At 49.5% G+C, this 15473-nt stretch overlaps 1 protein-coding gene and 1 long non-coding RNA gene across 4 annotated transcripts in view; one reads left to right on the forward strand and one right to left on the reverse strand.

Annotated features, from left to right (window-relative positions):
* Positions 1 to 944: 944 nt before the first annotated feature.
* On the forward strand, positions 945 to 11570 carry S100A10 (S100 calcium binding protein A10). Of its 2 annotated transcripts, none has more exons than XM_084769239.1 (3): positions 945 to 1102; positions 7073 to 7224; positions 11103 to 11570. In XM_084769239.1, exons 2-3 carry the CDS (start codon positions 7093 to 7095, stop codon positions 11262 to 11264), a joined length of 294 nt encoding a protein of 97 aa, XP_084625365.1. In that variant the 5' UTR covers positions 945 to 1102; positions 7073 to 7092; the 3' UTR covers positions 11265 to 11570. The 2 variants fall into 2 exon arrangements, with proteins under 2 accessions (XP_084625365.1, XP_084625366.1); XM_084769240.1 differs by lacking the exon at positions 945 to 1102 and adding an exon at positions 6848 to 6965.
* LOC311590344 overlaps positions 8161 to 15473 on the reverse strand; it is a 31060-nt gene continuing 23747 nt past the window's right edge. Inside the window, exons 1-2 of one of the 2 annotated variants that reach the window (XR_014776845.1) lie at positions 11052 to 11136; positions 8161 to 8366 (exon numbers count right to left, since the gene is read on the reverse strand). This is a non-coding gene — a long non-coding RNA (uncharacterized lncRNA). Of the gene's footprint in view, positions 8367 to 11051; positions 11137 to 15473 lie in introns of those variants that run through there. The other variant, XR_014776844.1, reaches the window with a different exon arrangement.

Consider the following 15473-nt stretch of genomic DNA (forward strand, 5'->3'; position numbering starts at 1 on the left):
AGTCTGCATTTTACCCCACACCACAAATAAAATAAGTGTGGCGGGGGTGATAGGAGACATTTCAGTTTTTTCTGAATATCTTCCAGAAGTCTCTTCCAAAGAGTTTTGTTTTTTAGAGCCAAGCAGAGTTGGGGGGGGGGGGGCGGGCAGGACCGGGACTCTGAAACAGGTTTTAGAAATACTGGCCACTGAAACTCAACTATGGACCAAGGAAAACCACAAGCTGTACCAGGAAAGGTAAGCCCTGTTACAAGAGATCTCAGACGCCACTGCAGCTGACAAGCAACCAGCCCCTGTCCTGCTCCTCACCGCGGGGCAGCAAGGCAAGGCAGAGCACAGGCGCCTAACTTCTGCATTCAACACAAGAGACCCTAGGACCCGCCCTTAGAGCAAGTGCAAGCTAGGCCGCCTAAGCTGAGAGGCGCCTGGCTCGTTCCTTCTAGAAAATGATTCCTAAACCTGCAGAGGCGCTTGGCTCTGGCTCTGGGCTGGTCTGCCCCGCCCGCAGGACGCCTGGATTCTCATTTCTACACTCACCCACTTTCTAAAAGCAAACCCGAGAGGAAGGGCACGGCCCTGGGTGGGAAAGCCCTGAAATAGGCGAGACTAAGCGCATTCCTGCTCGCAGGAACATTGACAATTGGGCTGTCCCTGGGGACAGGGAAAAGTTAGTCCGTCCTTAGAGTGGAACGGTATGTGACGTGTGTGTGTGTGTGTGTGTGTGTGTGTGTGTGTGTGTGTGTGTGGAGAGAGAGAGAGAGGGAGGGAGAGAGAGAGAGAGAGAGGGGGAGGGAAGGAGGGAGGGAGGGAGGGAGGGAGGGAGGGAGAGAGAGAGAGAGAGAGAGAGAGAGAGAGAGAGAGAGAGAGAGAGAGAGAGAGAGAGAGAGAGAGAGAGAGAGGGCGCTCTGGGGAGGGGGGCAGGCAGGCAGGAAGGGAAGGGCGGGGTGGGGTGGGGTGGGGAGCACAGCCCGCTGCCCTCCAGGCTCCTCCCGCTCCCGGGCGCCTCCGCCCTCAGTACCCGCCCAGCTTACAAAGACGCACAGTCTTAGTCTCCTCGCTTGACTCCCAGCTCTTCTAAGGACTGCTGCGCCTCGGGGCCCAGGTGAGTCTAGCTCCTCGCCTCTGTCCTCGGTGAACCCCACACCAGCTTGCTTAGGCCTCTAGCCGGGCTTAGCAAGGTGCGGCATCCCGTGGGCTTGGGTGGGGCCACCCTCCTGCTAGCAAACTGCCTCGGACGCCCGCGACCCACAGGGGCGGAGGTGGCCACGCTTGACTGCAACTCCCCCACCTTGACGTTGGGGCTGCTGTTTCTCTCCTCTTTCTCGGCGGCGGCGTGTGGGTCTTCACTCTCACCTTTTTCTACTTTGCAACTAGTCTTTAAGAGTTAACTAGAGTTTTAGCGGAACCCGCTCGCTCTTGCTCTGCCCCAGCTGGCATGTGTCTTACAGCTGGCGGCTGCCCTTAGCCTCCTCCCCAGCCAGGCTGCCTGAGCCGCTGTGGGCCAGGAAGGGTTGAAGGCTTAGCAGCGGCTGGAGGCGTCCGCTTCTAAAGCATCCTGCTCTGCTAGGTGCTGGAGCCCCAGGGTGACTTGGAGGTTGGTCGGGAAGGTTTTTAAAGGCAGGCTCATCCATGTGCTGTCTTTAGGAAGAGGTGCTGCGGCTAGAGAGAGTGTGGTGATGTCTCTCTTCCAAGTTTGCTGCTTGAGGTTAGAGAAAGGGGGAACCGTGACGAGGTGGAAGAAGAGCAGGCTTGGTGAAAACTCTTCAGTCCCAGGTTAATTTGACGTGGTGCCATTGAGAGGGTTGTGCCTGCTTCGTGGTCTGAGCCTGGCCACAGAGTCCTGGAGGACTTCGGAGGGTGGCAAGGAAAACAGAAATGTAACAGACCAGCAAAAGCGCCCAGAGCCAACTTCTGAAATTCACTGAACCCCCTTCCCTTCGGTCTCCTAGCCCCACCCCAGGAAAGCTAGACATACATTCTTCAGGGTGGGGTTAGCACAAAGGGCTCCTGGATTCTGCTAGTGAGTGCTCTGAGGCCTGTGACTCAGCTGTGAGACCATGGGTGTGGCCTATCTGGCGGCAGATACTCTCTGGTGGATGCTTTGAACAGATCACTCACTCCCTGAAGGAAAAGAGGAACCGTGCCATCTTCCAGGGCATTTTCCAAAAGGAAGTGAGTCACACGCTAACTGGCCACCAATCTGCAGGAGGGGTGTCTTGGCTGAGCTGCCCGGGACGGCAGGGCCATGCTAAGACCTTTGATAGGTTATATGATCCCGGTTACTGGCCTATGGCAGCAGGCCTCAGCTGTACTGCGGAGCTTGCTTCTCTGGTTAAAAAGGTTTGCATTTGGTGCTGCTCCCCCCTCCCCTCCTGAAACGTGAGTTTCAGCTTCTAGGAGTGGGTTTTTTATGTGTTGAATACTTCAAGTCAAGTGGAAACACCCTGCCAGAGAGCTTTGCCTCCAGCGTGTGTCAGCACACTGCCAATGACAATGCCAGGAGTTGGAGCAGGAATGAATTCAAGTAATTCACAGAAATGTCGTTTGCCTTAGTCTCCCTCGCCCCCCACCCCACCCCCACCCCCAGATTCCTAAGCAGTGTCCAGCTCCTGACAGCCTAAGAGGAGTTTCTTCACAGTAACCTTTGATCTAGCCCTCAGAGCTTTCATTTCCGCTCACTGTTGTTTGTTTGTTTGTTTGTTTTGTTTGCTTGGCATAGAGCAGTTATTTGGGTTCATCCTGAGTTCTGGGTGATGCTGTTCCCTGGCTTTTCCTGGATACAACATCCGATGGGCCACCATGGTCCTATGCCTGGTCTGCTGCCAGCCCCTGAGCAGTCACCCCAGTGTGGTCAGGCCCTGGACTGGGTGGGGCCGAGGGAGGATGGGCACCTCCCTGCTTTCCACTGACAGCTCAAAAAATAAAAAGCCTCTCCCCACCCCCGAAGCACCACATGTTTGATATGCCCTTGGACACAGTCCATTCATTTAAGCACAGCGAAGGGAAACAATGGAATTCTTTCAGAATTATAAAATATAAATTAATGCTCACAGTGCTGGGAAAAGCTGGACTAAAGCATGGGCACTTAAGTGACCCGTGTTCCTCAGGACTCACAACTTAGAAATCATTTATCAAAAGCAAAGCAGTGACCTGGCTAGCATGTGTGAGGCTCTGGTTCTTGGGGCCAGAACCACTCTTCAAAGAAGAGGGTGGGGGCAGAAGGGAGGGGAGGGGGAGAGAGGGTGGGAGGAACTTACTTTTAAAGACAACTTTCAGGGCTTTGCACCCCTTCAACTAAATAATTCCCACTTGTCACTGTAGCTGCTCGTTGGTTGCTTTTGGCTGAATCACGGCAGCTCTTGAGGGAAAATGGGTGTTCTTGGCTGGGTTAGAGTAGGTTTCTCTGTGCTTTCTTTCTATGACTTGCATCTGGGACTTTCTTTTTAGACCATATCTGTAGTAAGAAAGTTTTATTTGTTGAGAAAGCCTGAGCCAAAATCCACGGTTGTAATCTCACTCTTCCCCAAATATGCTGTAAAGGGTCAGAGGCAAGAGTGTCTTCTGGGTTCAATTAAAAGAAAAAAAAATTCTCCTAAGGAACAGAAACTCTAAACATTTTAAAATAATGGATATTTGTGTTCACTGACACCCTAATTAATTCTGGGTGGCTTCAAGAAAAGATATGGACAAAAAAACCAAAAACCAAAAAACAAAAAAAAACCCAACCAAACCAAACAGACGAACAAAAGTGAATCAGGCCTCCAATTTCTGAGATTTATAGCCTAGACCTGGGCATAGGTCCAGGACAGACATTTGGGATTGCTCAGGAAGACAAGACTCCGGCCCTCTGCCCCTCCCAGAAAGACCAACAGAGAGAGTGAGAATGTTGCTGGTACTTGACACCTCAGGTGATGTGTGCAAAGTAGGCATTCAGTGTAAAATAAACAAAAGCCAGAATCATCGCTTTCCTCAAAGAAAGAGACAGTTAAGACCGTTGTTCGGGCTAACGTGTGAAAGGCATTTCTGGACATCTGAATAAGATGGTTGAATAGAAGGCAAAGAGCTAAGTGCATCCTGCAGAGCCGGAGCAGCAGTGGGAGGTGTGAGGAATGAAAAAACCAGAGACACCACAGGAGGGAGAGGCCTGTGCATCTGACCAGACCTGCTTAGCAGCACACATACCTTTTTTTTTTTTCCTTTGAGTCTGGAATGTACACTGCCATTCCATTCACAGGTGAGCCCTGCCGAGGCCGCTTTCCCCGCCCTTCCCACAACTCGTGTCCTCTATCTGCTGAGCTCTGAGAGCTACAGCATTGTCAATGGCCTGAAGATGCTCTCATCTGTGTCTCAGCTACGTTTGAGGCATCCATTTAACCAATGCTATCTAGTGGTCTCTCAATTAAACCAGAATAAAATGTGGTTCTTCTCGACCGAGACAGCTTTACAACCAAGGCAGAGGGGTGGACCGATGTATCTGACTGAAGAGACCAGGTATGGTTCGGGGTGTCGGAGACACTGGACCGATACCCCTGACTCTCAGACCAGTTCCCAAGGCCCTCGTGACAAAGTGTTACCCAGCCAGAAGAGGAAGGCCACCCCATCTGGGATGGAGTTTGTGAGGTGCTAGGTGGAGTGGGGCTGCCAGATTCAAGTTCCTGAAAAGCTTTCAGTCTAGTAACTGCGATAGAGCTGTAGTGAGCCCAGGAATGCGAGCGCAGTGGGGGATGGGCTGGGGCCACTGTGACAGAGGACTGCGTGAGTCATTCAGCCAAGAGAACAGTATTTCAGTATTTCCACATTTTCCTTTCTCTTACTTTTTTGTTTGTTTGCTGTTTTGACTCTTGAGACAGGGTCGATATAACCCAGACTGGCCTAGAGCTGCATTTCTCCTATCTCAGCCCCACCACACCCCTGGATGCTGCATTCATTTTTTTTTTTTAAAGATGTATTTATTTATTACATACACAGTACTCTGCCTGCATGTACACCTGCAGGCCAGAAGAGGGCACCAGATCACATTATAGATGGCTGTGAGCCACCATGTGGTTGCTGGGAATTGAACTTAGGACCTTTGGAGGAGCAGTCAGTGCCCTTAACCTCTGAGCCACCTCTCCAGCCCCCATTCATAGTTCTTGGGACTGCCTGTGCCACACCTGGTTTCTTTGCCTTACTTCAAAACTTTCTCCAGAACAATTCCTTGCTTATAGTCCTGGCCAGTGCCCTATGGGGTCAAGCGCATATCCTGTGTATTTGAACTCTGTTTTCACTTTCTGGCCAGCCCCAATCATTACTGCGGATCTCTTGAACGAGAAGAGAGTCCGTTGGCTGCTCACTTCACCTTCACCGGGGTGTGGAGGGAAACAGCTGGGGGCGGGGCAGGGAGGGAGGACCAAAGGGCAGGTGTGAAGCTTCAGGGAGGGACATTGTCACTTCCTAGCCAGCTGGGTAAGGAAGGATTGGACTGACCTCAGACCTTAGCTCTTGACTAAGGTAGCCTGATCCTCAGCCTCCTGAAGAGGATTTCAAGTAAGGGTCATGGTTTTCTTGTCTTACAGCTTGCATTTCCTGGGAGTCCTAAATTGGGCTTGTTGTTGTTGTTGTTGTTGTTGTTGTTGTTGTTGTTGTTGTTTAATCTGGGGGATCCCTATCCTGTGGATTCCTCTTCCTTCTCTAGCTCTGTGAGTATACTTTCCTGATGCTGGTGAGGAAAGTACGAGGGTGTCGACCCAGTTCTAACACCTGGGATGTTGCCCTGAACCCCCCTGTCTCAGAAGAGGTCAGAAAGCTCTGTGGCTCTGAGTGTGGGCACAGACTTCTTAAAGCTTCTATGGTGTCTGGCTCCTTCTCCTGGGTTGTCGAAGGGCTGAAGTGTCATCCCATGTCTTTCTTTAGGTGACTTAAATTCAGAACTCTAGCTGTCAGTGCTCGTGTTCAGCAGCACCACACCCTTGGCCCTGTAAAAGACAGTATTCAGAAGCCAGGCCTAGAGGCTCAGAGCTGCTCAGGAGGCAGAGGCAGGAGGACCTCAGGTTAAGGGCAGCCTCAAAATAATAAGTGAAAAGAAGGCTAGGGCATAGAGTTCAGTGATAGAAGCCATGCAAGAGTCAGGCCTCGGGGTTCAGGGTGTGGGTGTTGGGGTGGGGTACAGAATTCAGGGCTCTGTACGGGGCAGATGTCTCTCAGCAGCAGGAATCAGACCAAGGCACACCCCCGGCTCCTGTTGTTAACTTTCAGTGGACCACTTCCCATCTGTGTTCAAGCTCGGGGTGGACGCTGAGCTCCACAAGGCACCGGGTTTTGACAAAACCCTTGCCCAAGTCTGTTGTACCAGAATACAGTGACCTAGCATTTCCTTTCCTCGCTTTAAAAATCTTCCTGATGAAGGGCTCTTTCCACTGCACCCATCCTTTTGAGGAGAGCAGTTCTGTATAGTCCCACCGAAAAGGTATCTGGCTGCCAAGGAAGTTTGTACATACTCTTACTTATCGGCAATGAACTTTATGGGGTGTGCACTCAGGCGGAGCAGCTGTGGATTTTACTGCCGGAGAATGAGTTCAGAGTCTTAGCAGAGTACACACGTCCAGCAGACAAACCCATCTGTAAGCAAGTTTCTAATCTCTAGAATCAGATCGGTCCAGGTCCCTCAGTCATGCACAGGGGGCTGACATTTCTGTAGTAACCAGGTGGGGCTTGTGGCTTGTTGGTGCTCTGCCCTTTCTAGGAGTAATATTTTCAGTGCCAAGGGAAAAAAGGAGACATCTTCTTTCGTTTGGTGCTTTCCAGTTGAAAAGAGCTGCTCGTGTCTTGCTTTTCCAGAAAGTTTGACCTTCTTTTCTTTATTAAGAGCATGGAGAGTATAGCTGACATCCAGGTAAATCCCACGTTCTGAGGTCCCAATACCTGAAGTGTCTGTTGCCACCACAGGAGCCCCCAAACAGGGCCTTAGATTGATTTCTATTGAAAAGGTGATTAGACCTTCTGGTTTTTTCCTTTCAGGTTACCCTCTCCCCGGTCTTTCAGTACATGTGGGTTAAAAAGCTAATGCAAACTCCTTCTTCACGTCCTTTTTCAGGCTTCGACAGACTTGTCAAAATGCCATCTCAAATGGAGCACGCCATGGAGACCATGATGCTCACGTTCCACAGATTCGCGGGGGACAAAGACTACTTGACAAAGGAGGACCTGAAGTTGCTCATGGAAAGGGAGTTCCCTGGGTTTTTGGAAGTAAGTGCTGAAAGTCTCAGAACCAGACATAGAAATCCAAGCGCCCTTCCTTCTTCTTCTTCTGTCCCTTCCCTGTGGGCTCACTACTTGGAAGTGTTTTCATCCATTTTCTTAGTAGATGGTACCTACTTCTTGTTAAGATGTCACAGGGGCAGCAACGTGGAGAAGTCTCCACTCCTGCACTCAAAGAGCTGTCAGCCCTCAGGTGAAAAGATCCACACCCAGTGGCACAAGACCAGGCAGGAGTCAAGGGGTCCTAATGACGGAGATTCCACATTCTCTCGCCATAGGCACTTGGAGCAACTTGAGTCTCCTTTATGTGTGGGAGTGAGATGCAGCTTGAGCCCGGCGTTCACTCATGCAAAGCAGGCGCTCTCCTGGCGAACTCTCCTCTACTTAAGTCTTCTTAAATCCCTTCGGACAAACAGAATCTCCTTCTTTTCCCAGCTCTAACCCATAAAGGGATCATGCTAATTATTGGCTGAATAAGAGCAAAGTGTCACTCCAGAAATAATTTATTTTTACGGTGAAAATGTCAACTTAGGAGCCTAGAAGCACCTCACTTTAAACCTCACTTTGGGCAGACTGAACAACGCCTCAAGTCCAGGGCTTTTCTTATATGCTGCTGCCCAAGTCAGCAGGTCACTAGGCATGGTTGCCCTCTGACTTTGTAGGCCCTCAGGAGATACTTGTTGAACTTAATGTCCATCCAGTGTTGAGTGTTGCTTGACACATTAGCAAACTGTGGTAAAATCCCATCTTTTCCTGGAAAGAGAGGATGGTTCTTGTGCTGTTCAACAACACATTAGTCCCTGAAGAGTAAAAGGAGATGATGGTGAGAGGCTGGATCCCACCTCTTGTCAACTGCCTGATACATAGCACAGGATCTTAAAGCCCAGACTCTTATACTACTGAACACAGAGCACTGCAGGAAGCTGTTTTTTGTTTTGTTTTGTTTTGTTTTTTACACATCATCAATATCAGTTAATTAAGGTACCTGGCTCCTCCCAGTAAGCTGCAGTCACCGTGGTGACTCTGCTGACGTAGGCACTGCGGTGCAGTCTCAGACAAGGGCTCAGAAGATCCGGCTGTGAGCTAGGGATGGTGAGCGGCTTCCACTCCAGTCCTGGTCCCTGCCTTCTCTAAAATGAGAGGGTTGGACGTAGTTAGTCACACGCCCACTCTTAACTTGTTATCATCCTTCTAGACAGACAGAAAACGCAAGAACAAAATGTGCTCATCTTAAAGCAGCCCGCCACATCGACAATAAAATACTCATTAATCTTGTGCGACCTAAGACACAGACCCTTCCATACTCAAGGCTTTGTGACATGACAGACATAAAGGGCACATGCAGGAGGGTGTGCTAAACACAGCCGAGTAGCTTTTTCTAGGCACAGACAGGGTCATGATTCTAGACATGTACGCACTGCGTTAACAGAGGGTTTCGTTTCTAAAGTAGATGGCTTAGGTCATGCAAACTTCACTCACTCTGACCACAGCCAGGAAGCTGGGGGTGAGGCCAGAATTAGCTGCATAGAGAGCAGGTTTCAGTAGTTAGCTTAGGGCAGGAATTTGCAGTCTCAGGGTAGAAAATATAACTCCTTTACATACCAGATCCCTGAGGGTAATTTGTAAGCACCCAGCACAGTTAAAATATTGCACATCACTCAGTTTCCCCACTAATTATGAAGTCACTGGAATTCTTTGTCCCTTTTTAACAACCTCTAAAGCGTTAGAGGTCATTTCCCTCTCTGAGACAGCATAGAGTGACCACACTTCTAACCACTGTAGCCCCAAAAGGAATAGAGTCGGGGCATCCGTCTGTCTGTTTCTGGTCCACACACTCAGGGTATGCATTAAGTAGTTTACCATTTTATCATACATTTTCGTGTGTGTGTGTGTGTGTGTGTGTGTGTGTGTGTGTGTGTGTGTGTGGTGTGGTGTGTGTGTGTGTGTGGTGTGGTGTGGTGTGTGTGTGGTGTGTGTGTGTGTGTGGTATGTGTGTGTATGTGTGTGTGTATGTGTGTGTGTATGTGTGTGTGTGTATGTGGGTGTGTGTATGTGTGGGTGTGTGTATATGTGTGTGTGTGTGTGTGTGTGGTATGTGTGTGTGTATGTGTGTGTGTGTATGTGTGTGTGTGTGTATGTGTGTGTGTGTGGTGTGGTGTGTGTATGTGTGGTGTGGTGTGTGTGTGTGTGTGTGGTGTGGTGTGTGTGTGGTGTGTGTGTGTGTGTGTGTGGTATGTGTGTGTATGTGTGTGTGTATGTGTGTGTGTGTATGTGGGTGTGTGTATGTGTGGGTGTGTGTATATGTGTGTGTGTGTGTGTGTGTGTGTATGTGTGTGTGTATATGTGTGTGTGTGTGTGTGTGTGTGGTATGTGTGTGTGTATGTGTGTGTGTGTATGTGTGTGTGTGTGGTGTGGTGTGTGTGTGTGTGGTGTGGTGTGTGTGTGTGTGTGTGTGGTGTGGTGTGTGTGTGGTGTGTGTGTGTGTGGTGTGGTGTATGTGTGTGTGTATGTGTGTGTGTGTATGTGGGTGTGTGTATGTGTGGGTGTGTGTATATGTGTGTGTGTGGGTGGGTGCGTGTGTGGTGGTGTGTGTGTGTGTGGTGGTGTGTGTGTATGTGTGTGTGTGGTGTGGTGTGGTGTGTGTGGGTGTGTGTAAGGGCCAAAGTTTGGTGTTAGGTATCATCCCTAAGTCACTCTCTGTCTTAACTTGTTTTTTAACATCTATTTATTCCATTCTAGTCTCTGTGTGTGTAGCATAGCATGCGAGTGGAGGTCAGAGAACAACTTGGGGAAGAAGGTGCTGTCCTTCCATTATGTGGGCTACAGGGGTCTAGCTTAGGGCACGAGACTTAGCAGCAAGCACCTTTACCCAGTGAGCTACCTCCCACTTGGAATAAGGTCTCTGCCTGAACCTGGAGCTGACCAACTTGGCTGGCCTGGCTGCCCAGTGAGCGTGGGGAGTCCTCGTTGCTGGGATCCCAGGAGTGCACTGCTGCCCTGCACTGCTGCCCTGCACTGCTGCCCTGCACTGCTGCCCTGCACTGCTGTGATCCAAACTCAGGCTCTCATGCTGGCACCTTCCCAACCGAGTCACCCTCCCAGCCACACACACTTGAAGCCACGTCCAACGTATAGCACCCAATGATGAGAATACCAACAGTGAGTGTAAGATGGCGTAGGTTTACCAACTCAGAGTGGGCCGAGGGCTGAGCACGGGATGAGCGTTTCAGTTTGTGAGGAGTGGAAGGAATCCTAGAGAGGACACTCACACCCAACCTCCTCTATCCACAGTCGATATCTGAAGACTAACTGAGCGGCGTCACGGGCATCATATCATGTCATGTCAGCCATGTCCTAAGACAGCTATCACATTAGCTATGACAGCACACTAGCTTGGCCCCAGCTGTGCCAAGGAGAAGAGAGAGCTCTCTGCATCTGTGTCCTCATTAGCACCTGCTCAGAGCTAACACAGCAGTGACCCAACATTCACCCTCTGAGTGGTCCGAGGCGCTTTCTTCACGAAGAAAGCTCCCTTTGGAAGGATCTCACCGTGGGTGTCAGGAGTGGAACATTTACTTTCTTTTTAAATCCAAGTTTAAAGTAGAAAATGTGAGTGTGCTTCTTCGGCCCAATCTAAATATGAAGTTACTGAAAATCCATTCCCAAGACACCCTCCCCCAAACAACAACAACAACAACAACAACAACAACAACAACAAATGTGCTGATGACTTACAGAGCTCACTTAGGACCTAAGATTATGCGTGTGCACACGGTTAAGGGCAGTTTGGATCAGGTAAGGTAATGGGTGCCCACCTCATTAACTGACTGTTTGCCTTTGTTCATCTTAATTTTTTTCTTTTTCAGAATCAAAAGGACCCTCTGGCTGTGGACAAAATCATGAAGGACCTGGACCAGTGCCGAGATGGCAAAGTGGGCTTCCAGAGCTTCTTGTCACTAGTCGCCGGGCTCATCATCGCGTGCAACGACTATTTTGTACTACACATGAAGCAGAAAGGAAAGAAATAGGCCAGGAGGAGCGCCGACGCTCCCACCCCGTGCCTGTCCTCCCACAGTGTCACCCGAGGAATCACCGCCGCTCCCGCCCTGTGCCTGTTCTCCCACAGTGTCACCCGAGGAATCCGCCCCACTGCTCCTTGCAAGCAGATCAGGACCCTAGGGAAATGTGCAAATAACACCCAACTCCCAATTCGACAAGCAGAGAGAAAAAAAAGGAGTTGATTCGGTGACAGAGAAGCTTGTGAGTTTTATATGGTTTGCACCCTGCTGCCCTCAATAAAGAAAGTCCCCACCCCCTTTTTTTTAAGTTCTGAATTTGAGGTACTGTATACGTTGCGTCCTCCCTGCCTCTTTGGTTTAGGATGAGTGAGCGTGGCCTTGGGCAGTTGGCATACAGCAGGGCTCTCCACGGGACCAGCGAGGTGAGAACGCACTCTCTGTTCAGGCTTGGAGTCTGACTTTCCAATTTGCTCTTGAAACCATGTCTAAGTAAAAGGACCAAAATTCAAAATATTACCAGAAGGGCCTTCAGGAACATAGTCTAATTCTGTAAGTCCTCAGCACAGCCTTGCCCAGTGTAATGAGCGTCTTTGTAAACAACACATTGGATGCTGGTGATGTCTGAGTCTTATGTTCTCATTGCAAAAACTTCAGCAAAATCTAGAGCCAAGATAAGCTCACCAGAAAACAAGCCAAAGCTGCTGTGGTGGTGGTGCACACTCTTGATCCCAGCACTCTGGAGGCAGAGACAGGTGGATCTCTTGCATTCGAGACCAGCCTGGTGCACAGGGCTACACAGAGAAACCCTGTCTTGAAAAACAAACAACAAGAAAAAGGAGAAAGGCACATAACATGACGCCATAGTGATGAATTTCCAATTTGAAGTGTTACGTAGCTGAGGGTAACCTTGAACTCCTGACCCTCCTAATTGCTGGAATTACAGGCACATACCATCATGCCCAGGAAAACTGTCTCTCTTAGGCCTGGACACATCAATATCATTCCAGGGGAAACAATGTAATGCTAGGAGAAAGTTCAGTACAAAGCCATCTACCCATGTGTAGGAAAGTTGACAAAAGGGAACTAACTGGACAATTCAAAGCTAGATTTAGAAGAAAACCCACAGTTAAAGACAAGAAAATCCCAACCACTCTGTCTCCATCACAAGGAGAGCAAGGTATGAAAAATCACAGCTTTGTAACCGTAGGTTTATATCAGCAGGCTTCCTGAGGCATCGATTGAAGGAGTGGGGATGGCTGGGTAAAAAAGTTTACAATGGCCCATAAATAACTCCTGTGTCCACGTTCTAAGATCTGGACCATCTAGGTCCAGGCTGGGCCAGGAAGCTGCCTGCTGAGCGGAGAAGCCATTGCCACCGCTGGCAACTCCAGAACCTTAAAACCTGAGCCACAGTCCACACAGACAACAGATGCTGTTTGCCCGTCTCCCTCCATACACGACCTGGTCCCACACCCAAGTTTCAACCAACAAAGTTCTAACTTCAGGGGAGTCATGAGTTTGACCTTTATCAGACTGTACACCTGTGCTGGTGTGGAGATCCATTTCACCTGTCCTAGCATAAGAAATAAAGCCTAAAGTAATAGTTGATTTTCCAAAGTGCCCTGAGTCCCGTTTTAGCTTAGCTGTAGATGAAAGAACCAGGCCCTGCTAATGTCTGCTAGCCCAGATAGCTACCCCTGCGTGAACTCGGAGTTTAGAGTAAAGACTTATTAACAAGGAAATCTGACTAGCAACCTGCAGACATGACAAGTTCATGTGTCTAACAAGCCTTAAAGTAAACAGGATGTAAAACTGCACGGACTTCGTTGAGAAACAGAAAAATGCAAGGGGCGGAGGATGATAAGATAGCACACCCCCACTCCCACCCCCACCCCCCCCTCCCCCGCTTGCGCAGACAGTGAGAAGGGAAGTGTGGGGGAGGGGCGGGTGTTCAGGGCTTTTAGAACTGTTCTTTGCGCCCCTTCCGAATATCCCACCAGTTCTATCTGTTGGAGACACCCAGGTTTTGCAAGGTTGTAAGATTCAGTGCCTCGCTCTTGTTACCCTGAGTCTCCAGTGCTCATTGCTAGGTGTGTAAGTGGTGCTGGGGGTGTGTGGGGTGCGTTCGTTGCTCATAATAATGAGAATGTTTTAGAAAGGTTGATTTGCTCTCATTCTCTACATGTGACTGTTCTGCCTGGACTGATTTCTGTACACCATGCGTTTGCCCCTAGAGGCCAGAAGGAAGCATCCAGATCTTCTGGAATTGGAGTTACAGAGAGTTGTGAGCTGGCATGTGGGTGCTGGGATTTGAACCCTGGTCCATCTAGAAGAGCATCGAGCACTCTTAACAGCTGAGCCATCTCTGCAGGCCCGGATGATGGATAACTGCTAGGGAAAGAAACTCTGGCTTTGAGGAGAGGAGACCCTAAGAAGTAAGGCCTTTGCAGGCCATAGTGATTAGAGAAGACAACTGGGCCCTTTATAGTGGGGGGAGGACCCCTCTTCCACAGTAGTGTGTGCCAGTACAGACGTCCCGCTCGGGTTTACCTGCCTCTTAGGGGAACTGCCTCTAGTGAGTGTGGCTAGTGGCCAATCCACAAGTGGACAGGTGAAACCTAACACAAGCTGGTGAGCGTGTGCCCAGATGCCCCAACCCATGAGAACAGTGACACTGCCAGGCCAGGGGTGTCCAACCTTTTGACACTTTAACATGACACTGTGCTGGCATCTACAGGGTTCATACTCAAGAGCAGTGCGGTGAAGTGTTTAAAAAGTCACAAACCCAGAAATCCTCACATCAAGAGTTTGTGACGTTGTGTTGGGCTGCACTCAGTCCTTCCCGGGCTGCATGTGGCCAGTGGTTGGACACCCCTGACAGCAGAACAAGTATCCCACAAAGGGGAAGCAGTCGGTGGGGCGAGGAGCAGGATCCTAACTGCCCTTCACAGTGGGTCTGGAGACTTGGGGAAACACGAAGCGGTCGGTGTGTTCTCCCTAGCAGGTTCCCCTGACTCTGGTGAGCAGAGAGGCTCTAGTTCCCAGGGAATCTGTGTTCTGCATGGGCGTGCCTGCGCTTGTTGAGGGGAGGGCTGTGACACCTTCCTCACTTTAATCCCATTGGTCAGCCTGTTTACCGGGAAGCTAGCACAGGGAAAACCCGGTGCAGTATGAAACCCCAGAGTAACTGTTTTGTGCCAATGAAAACAGAGTTCCCACAATCCGACCTGCTGAAACAGCCACCACAACTTTGGGGCTTGCAGCCGAAACAGCTCCCAGAAGGCAAAGCTGTAACTCTGCCAAGCGCCGAGAAGAGAAGAGGAAGCAGCTGGAAAATTCCACTCACTCTGCTACTTGACTGAGTTGTAAATTGGATCCCACCCTCTCCACACCCAGAAGAAGGAACAGATGAAGGTGTAGAAAGTTCCAGAGCTGATCTAGTCAGTTCATTTTCTCTCTCAGAGCTGTTCCCTTGTGTACCCTCTGCACACCAGCCAACACCCTGTGAATCAGTCTTTTTCTCCCCAGCCTGGAAGACTGTAACCTTTTCTATCAAATTGACTAAGTCCTTTATCCAGCTCTTAACCCCAGAGAGAAAGCCGAGGATAACAATTCATTCACTTGGCAAATTTCTGTCGCAGAGACAGAGAAGCTGATGGCCACAGACGCTGCTCAAGATCGCAATCTAGGTTGCAAGATAATAAATGAGAAGTTTAATAATATCCAGGGGAAACTGGCCAAGAATGATGTGTGACAGGCACCCTGGGTCACTGTTGACAGGAATATACTCTTTACAGCCTTTGAAAATGCAAACATTGGTAAAATGGTGCCCTGTGGTCCTTGGATGTGCTTGTTGGCCCCGTCTTTCTTTCTTTCTTTCTTTTTCCCTTAGATTTATTTATTTATTACATATACAGTGCTCTGCCTACATGTACACCTACATGACGGAAGAGGGCAGCAGATCACATTGTAGATGGTTGTAAGCTACTCTGTGGTTGCTGGGAATTGAACTCAGGACCTCTGGAAGATCAGTCAGTGCTCTCAACCTCTGAGTCATCTCTCCAGTCCCTGGTCCTTATTTGGAGACTTTATATTAATAAAGTAAGCAAAGATACAAAATTCATAAGTGAAGACATTTGATCCACCATGACTTAGAACAGGGTACTACCTGATTTATGGTGAAACTGCTTTATATAGTTGTATACACAACAGGGGGAA

This window comes from Acomys minous (genome assembly GCF_964271855.1).
Source record: "Acomys minous genome assembly, chromosome: 19".
NCBI lineage: Eukaryota > Metazoa > Chordata > Mammalia > Rodentia > Muridae > Acomys > Acomys minous.